The sequence below is a fragment of the Plectrocnemia conspersa genome, unplaced genomic scaffold, assembly GCF_051122295.1.
Source record: "Plectrocnemia conspersa isolate PC_06_02 unplaced genomic scaffold, ASM5112229v1 ptg000011l, whole genome shotgun sequence".
NCBI lineage: Eukaryota > Metazoa > Arthropoda > Insecta > Trichoptera > Polycentropodidae > Plectrocnemia > Plectrocnemia conspersa.
Window position 1 is genome coordinate 18,217,255 of NW_028277175.1, and position 14,598 is coordinate 18,231,852.

General features: G+C 29.4%; 2 protein-coding genes across 4 annotated transcripts; one reads left to right on the top strand and one right to left on the bottom strand.

The window, feature by feature from the left end:
• Positions 1-268: 268 nt before the first annotated feature.
• Positions 269-9,426, top strand: LOC148229775 (coronin-2B-like). Of its 3 annotated transcripts, none has more exons than XM_088197103.1 (11): positions 269-469; positions 3,487-3,624; positions 4,386-4,583; positions 4,654-4,770; positions 5,116-5,265; positions 5,491-5,655; positions 5,742-5,948; positions 6,016-6,258; positions 6,328-6,430; positions 6,960-7,285; positions 7,357-9,426. In XM_088197103.1, the coding sequence occupies exons 2-11, from the start codon at positions 3,610-3,612 to the stop codon at positions 7,480-7,482; spliced, it is 1,650 nt and encodes a 549-aa protein (XP_088053229.1). In that variant the 5' UTR covers positions 269-469; positions 3,487-3,609; the 3' UTR covers positions 7,483-9,426. The 3 variants fall into 3 exon arrangements, with proteins under 3 accessions (XP_088053229.1, XP_088053228.1, XP_088053231.1); XM_088197105.1 differs by lacking the exon at positions 269-469 and adding an exon at positions 3,216-3,354; XM_088197102.1 differs by lacking the exon at positions 3,487-3,624 and having other exon boundaries at positions 305-469.
• On the bottom strand, positions 9,422-14,285 carry bou (glycosylphosphatidylinositol anchored membrane protein boudin). Its single transcript, XM_088197106.1, has 3 exons — positions 13,995-14,285; positions 10,633-10,791; positions 9,422-9,731 (listed from the first exon to the last, which is right to left on the bottom strand). The coding sequence occupies exons 1-3, from the start codon at positions 14,056-14,058 to the stop codon at positions 9,520-9,522; spliced, it is 435 nt and encodes a 144-aa protein (XP_088053232.1). The 5' UTR covers positions 14,059-14,285; the 3' UTR covers positions 9,422-9,519.
• Positions 14,286-14,598: the final 313 nt, after the last annotated feature.

The window sequence follows — 14,598 nt, forward strand, 5'->3', positions numbered from 1 at the left end:
TAAAATTCATATTAGCAATGCGGTGCAATTTCAAATGTTCGGTAGAATTACCATCTTAACATAAAAAATCATAGTTGACAAAATACATATTTTATCCTTAATCATAGATGCATAAAATTTTGTGGGGTACCCGAACTGCCATTAAAAGCTTATAATATATAATAGTGAAAAATAAAATAAATTTTTTTAATCACACATTGATTAACACAAAAATAAAAAAGATTTTGTGCAATCGCCAAAACCAGAATAATATTTTTTTGGTATGCACAAATAAATCGATGCTTAGGCTGAATCCATCGTATTGTTTGAATTGCGATTCCGTCGTCTGGCAACACCTCGCGTGTGTATATCGGAGATGCCGCCGGCTCGTGAGCCTCTCGTATTGGCGCCTGCGCCCCTCGTCGTCTCGGCCTCCGCCCCGGGCACTGCCCTCGTTGACAGCAGAGCCTGCAATAAGCCTCCGGCCAAGGTATCCGAAACCGCCTTTGTCTCGCGATTCCTCGTTTTTCGCACATTTTTTCATGCGTTCTCCCCATTTCCGCATGCAATTCTATTTATGCAGTCGTTTTCAGGTCACGTAAGCGGTCGATTTCAGTAAACGGTCGATTAATTCGATTTTCCGTAAAGGGCGTGCTGCAACTGAAACAATGCATTATTCAAATATAGATTAGTTTCTTTAATTAATTTACCATTTTATACGGTATCGAGTATTGGGTTGGCGAAAACCTCTTTATGTGATTGTGACATTGATTTATTGGGTTTAACTTATATTCGTCTCGTGTTTGGTGGATGCACTAAAACATTTTATTAGATTTAAGACAAAAAACTCTACTTCAAATTTTATATGGATCACAACCACAACCACAAATTCAATCCATTTTATTTTTGCCATATCTGACGTTATCATTGATGAAACAATTGGATATATTTTCAATGGATTGTAGGGTAATTAAGGGAGGGTAGAGAAGGTTATCATTTTTTCCATACATATGTTTATTTTATTATGTAATGTATCGATATTTAGATAGTGATCCCAAGGGTAAAATACGTATTTATGTAAGTAAGATGAAAACCTTAAAATTCCTTCTAGCATTGACCACAAGTAACAGGTAAAATTTTTTGTGTAAAGTAAAGCTATTTTATTTTTAAAACTTAGTATTAATTAAAATATCTTAAAATTGCTATATTTTAACCTTTGGAGCGGTATTGCCAGAGTTATATATTTACATATATAATTGAAGAAATAATAAATAAAAAATGTTATATTTATATCTTTTTTTTATTAATGTAAATGATTTTTATACAAAATAATACCAATAAGTTGATAAAAAAATATTTAGTTTGGATTGATATAAAAAAATCCACAAAAATAAATAAACAAAATTTAATAATAAAAAAGGGTTAAAATAAATTATTAAAATATACTAGTACAAAAAAGTTGTAGATTCACTGATTAATAAACAAATTAATAAATGCGTTTAAATTAACTCACTCCTCAAAGGGTTAATTAAAACTGTATAAACTTAAAACACAATAAACTGTTTTTTTATTATTATTAAAAAACAGCCTTGAGATGTTAGTTAAAATTAAAATAGTTGAACTTAAATTTATCGCACATTTAAAAATTGGCAAACAATTACTGGTTTAAATAACTTTTGTATAATTTTTTATTACGATAATAATTATTGAATTTTTAAACTACTTTATAGTAACACTGTAGCATAAATAGTAATATTCTATTTTAGTTCATAAGTGACATCACTCTTTAGTAGTTGCTTATAGGCGTGACTTAACTAATGTATGTGTAGATCAATTAAACTTCATCTCTTTTAATCTATGTTATTTTCCATATCTCCTTATTATTGTTGTTGTTTTTGTCATCCTTTATTTTGAAAATATGTTTTTATTTACCATTTCATTTGAATAATAATATTGTACTTATTTTTCCATTAGTCACATTTACTTATGTTACAGTATTTTGCCTATATTTATGTAAATAACCTGCTTTTTTGCACTGGAAAAAATCAATATCAGTTTGACTTTAGATTGCATTGATTAGATAATGCTGCTATAAATAAATTTATCTATTTATATAACTCGAAAATGCTTGCAAACAGGAATATATTTTGCATGCGTGCAATTTTATTATATTTGCATTTTTCATGCCATTGTCTGGCTGTTAGCCGTTTTTTCCTCTCTTTCATTATTTCATCTGTGTGAATGTTTCATTAGATGTTTAGAAATCACGATTGCTCTGACGAGATCTTCGAATTGATACACTTTTTTAAATTTATATCGTGTCTTTTCAATTGGAAATGATTCTCACAGATGTTTTTGGGCTAATTAGCATAAATGCGCTAATCAGGTCTTAATTTATTAGAATTGATTTAGCAACAATTGTGTAATTTAGTTTTAATTAATGAAATAAATGCTTTTTTTCTTTAAAAAAACGATACTTTGCCTTTCTGATGGTGTTACGGTTTGTTAATTATGCTTAGGTAACGTTGATAACATATACCGTGAAGAAGAGAGAAAGTTTTATTCGCCTAATTTGCGGATTTAATCAATAAATATGGTGAGAAACAGGAATGTGATTTATTATTTAAACATGGTATTTTTTTCTCAATATTAATTATTGTATTCGTAGGTAAAAATAAAAATCTGCGAGTAATCATTACATAAAATAAAGAATACTTTTCATATGGCAATGGCACAATTTACCTAAAATGGGCTAATTACTGTATATTAAATACTTTATTTGTAAAATAGAATTATATTATGTAAAAAATGTAATTTACAACAGTCACTGTAACAATGATGACTCTTAAATTGATGGGTCTGTATATTAATTAAAAATTGTGGACCTCACCCATGGAATGTGATGCCCACACGGTGTTATTCATTCAGTAATAACTTTATAAAAAATAATGCTACATTTATTCAAATTTTATTCATAATTTGCGTTTTCTAGTTACGAACAATTAATGTGAATTGCTGTAAACTAATTTTCGTAGATTATGTTTTATCACCTGTTAGTATTGCAATTAATTTGCTACAATTATACGAATCACATTAAATGTTAAAAATCAGCATAACAGCAGTAGTGTTTTTCGCTGTTAATGTAATTTATATGCATTGTTCCTACGCATATTTGCATAATAGTTTTGTTCAAGAATAGAAAGGGAGAACGATGCGAAATTTTCACGGCAGCACTCAGTAGTACACGGACAGGTGATCAACAAGCACCTCTCAGTGTGACGAAAACCTGTTATATTTTTTCAATTATAAAATTGCGCATCTTCTAGTGCTGTTGATATATGATATACTTGTGTTTCGTATTCATAGGCTATTTTTGTACGAAAATATGTATATATGTGTATATATAAATTAATTAATTTATTATTGATAGTGTTTTAATTGGTGTTTTTATTTTGCTTTATTGACTTTAATTTATGTTTTGTTGCTAATGTGTCGGGTGTTTTACAGTATTTTGAATAGGCAGTTATCAGTGTTAAATGACTATTGCACTTTTGTATCAGTCTGGCTGCATGTTGAGCGAATCGTTTTGTGCACACTTTATTTTGGATAGTTGATGTAGTCGTCGTCGACATGACAAACTCACAGGTTAGTATTTTTATATTATTTTTAATGTGTGTGTGCTGTTGGAATTTACATATTGGCAGTAGTGCACATTATGTTCACACTATTGTCTCTGTATTGAATGCTTAAAATCCTATTATATTTTTTTTTAAAAGAGATTCCAATATTTTTCCACAAGAGCCAATTATGAATGCAAGAATTGAAGAATAATGGCATACTTATAATGTTCTACATTCACAGTAAGATGAGCCATGAGAACTATGATTACTTTATTTTTTGCGCGAATGATTTCTATCTTAGTTCTATTCTTATTTTATATTTGTGTGGTTTTATTTTTAATCTTTTTAAGTCAGAAATTTATTTTTATAATTTATAAACTAAAAAGCTGATGATAATTGTTAGTTTTCTTATGACAATGGTCACTTTTGACGGTTGATGATCCTTTTATTTGTAAAAATATTATAAAATCGAAGGTTGCACTGAATTGTAAGCAATCACAATAGTCAGATGAAGACACTAAGTATGTCCATGGAAAAAGTCATGAGTCCGTCTTGAAATGAGAATTTTACTCTACGTAAAAAAAGTGTGAATGTGGGCTTTGAATATTTCATTAGCGTATTACTTAAAACGATTTGAGTGTTTTCTTCGTGTCTCCGAGTCAACATAAAGAGTGCAATTTGCACATAAAAGTCTTAAAAGAAGGCAAATTATAGTCATATTACTGTTTAAATATATTGTTGAATGTTTTACGGAATCTTGAAAATCTAAATTTATGATTATTTTAGCTCTGGTTCAGGGGTGTGCGTAACTCAAAGTTCAGGCATGTCTATGGAGTGCCTTTCAAGAGGGAGCACTGCTATGACAACATTAAAATTACGAGAAATGCGCACGATTCAAACTTTTGCGCCATCAATCCGAAGTTTGTCGCAGTCGTCACTGAAGTGGCAGGAGGCGGCGCATTCTTGGTGTTACCCTTGGATCACGTATGCAATGATCTTTCATCAGTGTATGTTTTGTGTAACATGAATAATGATTTTAAACTATACAATTTAGACCGGTCGTTTAGATTTCAACGCTAGCCGCGTCACCGGTCATCGTGGACCAGTTCTAGACATCAAATGGAATCCTTTCAACGATAACATCATCGCGTCTTGTTCGGACGATACAACGGTATTATATATTGCAAAAAAACATTCTTATCTGTGTGTAATGCTTAAAGATGGCCACTTATTAATTATACATTTACTAAATAATTTAATATTTCTTTACATTCATAGATATTTACATATATTTCTTAATAAAAAAAAAATCAATTTTATATTGATAGTTAAATGTCATTTTATAAAATACAATATAAATATTTTATTTGTCATAATCGATCTGGTGGGTTTTAAACAGTTTTTATGTTATAATTTTATTACATGATATTAATAATAACTATAGAAAACTTTACGTTGAATTTAGTAATGTTTGCAGCAAATCTTCTTAAATCATGTAATAATTATAATATTTTAGGTGAAACTATGGCATATTCCTGATGGAGGTTTATCCATGCATCTCACTGATTGGTTGGTTGAACTTCGCGGTCATAAGCGAAGGGTTGCTTATATAGAATGGCATCCGACAGCCGAAAATGTTATGCTGAGTGCCGGTTTTGATTATTTGGTCAGTATAATGATTTTATTTCTATAATTAATATATTTGCAGTTCATTCAAAGTATATCTCTATATAAAATGAAAATTCTCTAATCATGTCCTATTAACATTATGTGTAGGTCACAGGAGAATAAATACATTTAATCCATTTCCTAGGAAATAATATTCGAGTCATTTACACTTATATTAAAAAAAGAATATGCATATTTATTCTGATTTTTTTTGTATTTACAGATCTTCGTTTGGGATGTCGGCAAAGGAGAGATTCTCAACGTTATCGATTGCCATGTTGACGTCATCTATTGCATGTCTTTCAATCGAGATGGTTCATTGATTGCGACTACAAGTAAAGATAAGAATCTGCGTATTATTGAGCCGAGGTCTGGGATTGTTGTATCGGTATGCTTGATTTTTTTAATATGGATATATATTGTACTAGGTTTTTAAAGGAGTGTGTGATTACTCTTATCTTATATTATTATCAGGAAGGGCAGTGTCATCAAGGTACTAAAGCTTCTAAAGCATGCTTTCTTGGATCTCACGGAAGAGTTCTGACAACTGGATTTTCGCGACACAGTGATCGCCAGTATTGTGTCTGGGACCAGCATGATCTATCTCGTCCTTTGTCGTGTGAGACTATCGATAGTTCATCGGGAGTTGTGTTTCCTTATTACGACTATGACACCAACATGGTAAGTGTTTTGTGCTGATGTGTCATATAAATTAAATCTTTAATTAATTACTTATATAAATTCAAAGGTATACTTGGCCGGAAAGGGCGACGGTAACATTCGTTACTATGAGGTTGTTGAAAATTCGCCTTATATACATTTTCTCAATCAGTTCTTGTCTGGGAATCCGCAGAGAGGTTTTGGAATTATGCCTAAGCGCGGGTTGAATGCGTCGCAGTGCGAAATCTTCAGATTTTACAAATTACATACATCGAGAGGCTTTTGTGAACCAATTTCAATGGTCGTCCCAAGAAAGTCTGATCATTTTCAGGTGCTTGTTTGTTGTAATTCTTAATGCATTGCTATTTGAACATATCTTTAAAGCTTTGACATGCTATAGGAGGATTTATATCCCGATACAGCAGCACCTGTACCTTCTGTTTCCGTGCGAGATTGGATGCACGGCATGAACGTTCAACCATTGTTGATTAGCATGAAAACAGGTAACTTATTGAATGGTATATTTATTGTTTTTTTTGTTGCCTTTGATACATTTGCATAATTTATCTTGTATTTTTAACAAACATAATGAATATGATTAGTTTAGTTGAAATTAGTTCTAATGGTTCAAGATAACCAGACCACTTGATAATTTAATTTTTTTCCTTTTCAAAGTCATCACTCTTTTGGTAGCTTTTTTTGTTATACCAACCCGGATGTTAATAAAAACGTTAAAGGTTCCATATATAATATAAGCGATTTAATATTTTTTTTTAATAATCATAGCTTCATTATAATTTATGGTAAATACTTTACTTTAACTTTTTGTTATTTCTTTTTTTATTCACAGTGACAGATTCTGTCAATAATGGTATATCAAACTTTACTACAGATATATTAATAAAAGGCAAGTATTAAATTGCATGTACCAGTCGTAACTGTCTTATTATTCATATCTGTTTTGCCTCGCATTTTTCTTTGCTATTCATCTGGGTATATCTGTATAGCTTCTTAACAAATTTAACTTTGTAGGTGTCAGCATTTCGACTCACAAACCCAGAATTTTCAACAAAGACGCACCGGCTCTCCAGCCGCAAGACAACAACAACAAGAAGAAATTCGCCTTTCTGTCTTGCGAGACAATACCCGATTATCGGCCGGTTACTACTTGGCAAGTAAAAGCCGGCGAAGAGAACAACATTCAAGTGACTGAAAAAAGTCAGAAGACGAATTCGAACCAAGCTACAAAGTTTCATCAGTTGCAGCAGATGTTTGGGAATCCACCGGTGCAGTCTGATGAGCAAATTCCGCTTTATAAACAGATCAATCAAGGAGATGTGTTTTCGACTGAAAATGAGGTATGACGGAATCATTGTAAAATTATATATTTTAGTGGTCAAAGTGTCTAATGATCCGTTTGAATTTATAGTTACGTGTAGCTTTTAACCGCCAAGGCGAAGAGCTTCGTGTCGTTAAGAAAGAATTGGCAAACAGTCAGCATAGAATTTGCGAACTCGAACAACAGCTATCCAGACTTCAAGCTACACAAAATTAAGATAAAACGCTTTAATAATTGATCTTTACATTAATTTTTTTTGTTTAGTTTTTGAGACTCGAATGATCTATATTTTATAGTTTTTCATTCCATTAAGTTTATTTTGTTAATTGTATGATCATTGTGATTATTTTTGGAAAAAAAAATTATGTCGAATCGCTAAATGTGATGTTTGCTAAATTAATGAATCGTGATCAAATGTGCCGCTTAATGAAGTAGCCTTGTAGTTTATGTTTTACTTTTATTTATCGTAATGTCATTTTTTGTGATTTTAAAATATGCAGCATGTTTTTTATGGGATTTTTTTGTTGAATTGCGGTGTTGCCTTCGTTGTTGCATCCTGTGGCATTACAATCATTGAAGATTCCGCTTCTAATCATAAGTTAAGTGTGCGTTAGTGAAGATGGTTAAATCGGATCGCATTCCATATCGTCGAGAGAAATTTAAAAAGAACGTTGGTGACACTGACAAATGATAAAGTACAATTTTACACTTTATTATACATTTTAAAATGCAATCTAAATAATATTTATATTAAATATTTCATTAAAAAATAATTGCACAATTTTACATATTATATGTATTTATTTTTGTCTTATTATTATTTTTTAACTAATTAGTTAAATGCAGTTTATTTTGTAAATTTATTACAAAAAGTCTATATAATGCCAAATGTTAATGTTAACGTTTGTGTGATTGTGTGTTATCTTGCTTTAAGATTATTTGAATGTGTTTTATTTTATTTTTTTAATTTTAACCTTTTTATCTCATTTTATAAGTATTCATATGTGATTCTTTTGCATTTATAAATTGTTTCGTTTTTATATGAAAGAAAAATATCAATTTGATTAGCGAATTAGGAAAATCTAAATTATTTTGTGATATTGTATTAAATTAAAACAGATTTTGACCGTAAATCGAAATAAAATGTTACATTCGATAGTTTGTAGTTTAGCAGCTAGCGCTAGATTTACTTTTGTGTTGTCGTTGTTATATATTTAGCTAAGTAAGTGATTGATTTTTGTATACATTATGAATTTAAACGTTTTCGGAAATGCTATTTTTAAAATACTAGAACGTAAGTTATCAAATATTGAAAAATAAATATATATATCTGCAATTTTTAAACCAGTTAGCGTAGTGATACGATTTCTGTTCTTTTAAATTCCTTTATGTAAACTGTATCGGACTATTTATAAGAACAATTCTAAAAATGTTAAATGTTACCATCGATTGCAATTATAGTTTACGTTTCATAGCCGCTTCGGTATTAATTGCGGCATTGAATGTTTTTTGTGTGAAACTAGTGGCCTATGGCAGATGCTACTGTTTTATCAGTCAGAAAAACCATTTTGACCGTGTTTACTAAGCATATATTTGTATATGTATATAGGTACTTACATACTTTTTATGCCCTATAAGGGATATTTTCAAGCATACAGGTCTTAGATTAATTATATATATATATAATGAGACAATGTTAGACTGCGTATGCTATAAATATAAAATGACAAAATGAAGAGAATATTATAACTTACCACCACATAAATATTGTTTGTATAAAATTATTTTTGCTTTTGAAATTTGAGGCCTTTGATTGCATTATATCATATACATGCTCATTATAATAAAAAAAATATTTTTACATCGTGTACATTTTACAGATTAATAATTTTATATTTGTAGATGTTGACAAAGTCTTTGATATATTTAAATTGTGTCAGTGTTGCTATTTTAAATGAATATCAGCTTTTGAATTTGCTAAAATTTGCTAGAACTGCAGCTTAGATATGTACGGTTCTTTCGTGAAAACTTTATGTACTTGTACAGAATGGACAAAATAACCCATTTCTGTATATATTTATTATATATTGTATTTTCTGCTAAATGTGCAGGTCTATAAACACTTGCAGAGCATGCACAAATAAATCAGGTGTAATACTGTTTCGATTTTATTATTCAAGTCATTTTCACAATATCAACATACACAACACATATAAAAAAATATTTTATGTACAATTATCTATGTTTTATTTACTATTTTACGAATTTGACCATTAAGTAAACGATCATTGTGGCAGCTACTAACGTTATCTTCGTTGGAGAGAAAGTCGTCGAAGAGTTGCAACCGTCAGTGCTGCAGGTAAAGATGCAAGAACGGTATTCGAGCTCGTCTCCCTTGTTCTTGACATAGTTGCAGTAGTTTCCAAGATCCAAACTCGAACAGTATCTTATTGTGCCAATGCCCCCTGAAATTATAATAATTGTATATACATACATTATGAGAGATGAGAGTAACATCTTTGAGTTTTATAATATGCGAAAATGATTGAATAAGAATAAAGATATCGCCAACATGAATTAGATTGGAGCATAAAGATACATTGAAGAATCGCTTAGAAAATACTGTATAGCGTTTGTGAAAGTCTGCCGTCATTCTGAGTGCGAAGTTTGCATTGACTGTTGATATGGAAGCAGCGTTTCTATATTATAGTGACATTCAATATTACATTTAGCCTCAAAAAGGGTCGATGTGTCTTGTTTTTGCAAATGCAAGTGGAGATAAAAAAAGGATAAAGTGATGAATACAAACTAGGACCCAGATAATAACATTTTATATTGAAATCCATCATTTGTCTGACTGAAAATGTAAGGCGGCATGCTGAAATTCCAATCAGTGAATCGACTGCATTAAGTATACTTGAGAGAGTTCGTAGATAAAAAAATTTCATAATGAGAATGAGAACTAGAATTATTTAATATTAACATACATATATTTATTATAATGAAGTTAGTTGTTAATTTTTAATGATACAAACCCCTTAATCCGGAGCTCTTAATGCAAAATTGAGCTTCAAACACATCTTCGCAAGGTTCTGGCTTAAAATAATTATCATTCTCATTGATAAGTACGTCTGAGCAGTCGATGTTTTCGGTAGAGTCGCAACGATAGCAATCAATGCAATCAGCTGATATGTCGAATATCAATGATCCAGTGTCCAGCGTTAAAATTATTAGTTGTGTTAGTGTTTGATGACGACACTATTGTTTTAGTACAAGGAAAATGTAATTAGTTTGGATTAGAGATCTTCGTTAGGTTAGCAGGATTTCTTCCACCGCAGTATGTAGCATTGTTTTGTTGAATATTACCTTCGAATCTTCCTGTGTGCTTAACACAATGACTAGCGCCGTAAACACCCTTACAGTCTTTTAGTTCCAGTTCATCCTCGTTGTTGCCGAGGAATTCGTTGCATATGAATGGATTATTTGGATCAGTGCCAGAGCATTGGTAACAATTTATTGCTAATACTGAATAAATAATACAAAAAAATAATTTTAAAAATATATAAATAACAAGAATACATAAATGATTTATTTTTTTTATCTAATATAAATTAGTTTGATAGTATTTGTATCTAGTTTTTAATTCAAAATAAATTATTAAATATCATTAAAATGTATTTGGATATGATTTCACTGAAAATATAACTATTTAAAAATACACATTCACTATTTAAAACACGTTATTAACAAAATTATACTCATTAAACCTTTACCTAAGATTTTATCAAATAAAATGGTATTTATAACCAAAAAATCTGCACTACACAGATTTATCCTCACTAATTCGAAAAAATGGTTTATTATTAAATTATTAGTAATTTGAATTGAATATTCGTAAAATTTTATAGGCATACAAAAATCTACCCTATTTTTAAATATGATTGAAATTCTTCAAGAGAGCCATTCAACGCTAAATCGATATTCAATGGCACTCGAAATAAGGTTTTCCAGGACGAACGACTAGAAAATTAGGGCGGAATTTTTCTGAATAAGGTTGAATACACGCGAAACGAATGCGTCGATGTCCCTTTTAAATGGAAGAGCGGAGAAAATATAGACGTAACTCAATATTGGCAATTTACGTTTGTTTAGTCGTTTTATCTGAGAAAATTTAATCGGGTTTTTCTTTTGAGGTAAATATCTAACTTTAATCTGATATATCCACTATTCTAAGATTTTAATTCATAGCATGTTTACAATAATTATATATTTAAAACTACATACATAAAAAATATTTGTTTATTCCATGCATTTAAATCGTGTTAGATTAAATTGATCCACTCGGGTCATTCTTGAACCTTTGTACTTTTCGTTAGAACAATGAACCACAAATAACATATATTATAATTTCGTGTCAACATCAATGTTATTTTTGTTCGAGTTATACGTTATTGTCAATGTTTGACTTCAAAATATTGAAATATTTTCACACTGATTCGATGTTCGTATGCATGAATTACCACATTGTTCAGTGTTATCAGATTCTTCCGCGAGACTGAGCTTCTGATTTTGTCGCGGATGAACGCTTTTGAGAGGTCAGCATTACATTTTGTATCATGCAGTAAATCATACATATATTATAGTAACACTTATCATGACCTATATAAATATTATTATATCAAAAAATACGCAGTATCGTAATATTTAAATCCAGATTAATTTATACTTTAAATAACAATTAAAATATTGTATTGACATAATGATGTCACGTCATATCCTCAAGTTATGTAGTATGTGGGTTGCAATTTATTATTAAATAACAATTTATTTTTAACGATATAATTAATGCCATTCTTGAAGTTAATAATTAGCCACGTGTGTGGCACGTATATACTCTTTAGGTCGATTTGATAAAATAAATCATGCGTATAAAATGAACATTTATTTTGACAATATTTCAAAGATTCATATGTGCTCATAAGACTTTTATTTTGATAAAATCCAGATTACAACCAGTGGCGAAAGGAAAACAATCAATAGCCAGAGAAATTCACATATTTTCAAAATGGCCGCTATTAAAAAATTTACTCTGCTTAAAATATTAGAGAAAAAATTATATAAGTAGTTTTAATGATATTGTAATTAAATTTATCATAAAAATATATATTTTTAAGCTTGAGTTCGAGCCCCGACAGCGGCACTCGAATTTATATTTAAAAGAAATGCGCTATTATTAATAAAAAGCTGCAATGACATATATTGCTTATAAATTATGTAACACATAATAATTATTAATATATATATGTCACCGATTCCCAAGCTTACATTCTGGTAGTTAGTACTTACTTGTAGGTATTGATTATATCTGATTAACTTACTCAGTTGGTACTGATTTACCATGTAGTAACGCATTGGGGTTACGCCTGTCAGGTTATAAAGGAAGATTTAATAAAAATAAATCTTGTAAATATCTCGATTAAATTTGCTAGTTAGTCTAATCCGTCATTCTTTTTCAAAACACAAAAAATATTTAAAAACAAAAGTGAAAAAGTAAAATACGTTTTATAATAGAAATTAAATTTAAATAAACAAATTTTTTTCTGTATTTTCTGTTATTTATGTGTTCAATTTTACTTACATTTTTTGTTAATTATGTCGTAGTATTTATAAAGCATTTTTAAAAATTGATCTTGCAAATATTTTATTTATTGAATGAATGTTTGTTAGTCAACTATATCTGTTATCTTGTTTCAAAATTGCGCTTATTAAAAAAATTATGGCTTAGTTAAAAAATCTTAGAGAAAAAAGTTATTGGAAATAAAAATTGAAAAAAACATAGTATATATAAAAAATATGAATTTCGCAAAGAAAAAAGTATTGTAGTCAAACATGTTCTACAATGAATATGAAAATAATATAAAAATTAGAATAAAAAAAAATTTTTTACTCATTTTCACCTACCTAAATTTAATTTATTAGAAAACACGAAATATGGTTATATTTATATTTCTGCTAATAAGTGGGAAATATCAACTTATTATTTTTAACTAGTTCAGTATATTTTTGAGCATACAAATAAATCTAATAATGAAACACTTTACAGGCCTTATTTTGTAAAAATAAAGAGAATAGAAAAAAGTCAAGATAACAAACAGTGACAACATAAAAACACAATATTTCATAAAATAGTGAAATAGTGAAAGCATTGTTTTTTATGCTACATAAATAAAATATAAGCATTAGTTATTAAAATGTTTTTTATTCTTTAAAATACTTTATTATCGTTATTTGATACTTCAATAATAAAATAAAATTATCTATAAGGATTTGATATTTTTGCTTCTATTATAAAGAAATAAAAATGTAAATTTTTATATAAAGGCATTGCATTAGTATTCATACATGTCATACAAATATGTTTTAATATGAACATCATAACCACAGAAAAAAATATGTAAATGGCTTCAAAATATAAAGTCAGTGTAAAGCGCGCCACACACTTTCCATTAAGACATCAAATAAAATGCAAATGTATACTTTTACGTACGTACATAGGCAGCCTATTCATTACACGCCCATATTTACAATTTGTTTATACATCGATTTGAACTATTAAATAAAACAATCAGAAATAATAAAAAACAATTAACCTATCTAGATTATAGGTAACCATTGGGGTCAATTGTTCACATATTGGTTATGTTATTTACTAAGCGCCCGGTACTCGCCTGTTTTGAACGTCGAAGTCATCGCAACCAGAACCAAGAAGCACCATTGCAATTTGGAATTCATGGTTTTTTGATTGAATTTTTAGTAGATCGGTAGAATGATGAAACATAAAACGTCTGTCGTTTCTTGGGGTCCGAAGACCATTGGCTTCAACCGAAACACAGGTAGGTATAATATCAGGTGAGGTCAGGTATAACAACACGCGAGCGAACAAGCTGGCGTTCCCGCTATGACTAAACTCGAACGGTTAGTTTGCGTTTCGTAATAACTCGAGTGGTATCGATGTGTATAAGTTTTGGGTTGGTAATTATTAATAACAATAGTAATAGAAAAAATAGCAAATACTTTTCTATTAATATTTTCTGTACCAATTCTTTCAAAGTTTGGTTTGATTATGGACAATATTGTATTATCCAATTTGTTCTTATATTTTGTTATTATTATTGTGAAGAGAAGTCTGCTTTCACACAAGTAAATAGAAAAAAAACGAAAATATCGAATTGGTATTTTGAAAAAATTCTGCAATTTCTATTTAATGTCACATTAAAAATCATTTAATGAAACTTACATTTTAATTAACTATTACTTGGCTGTTTCAAGCCC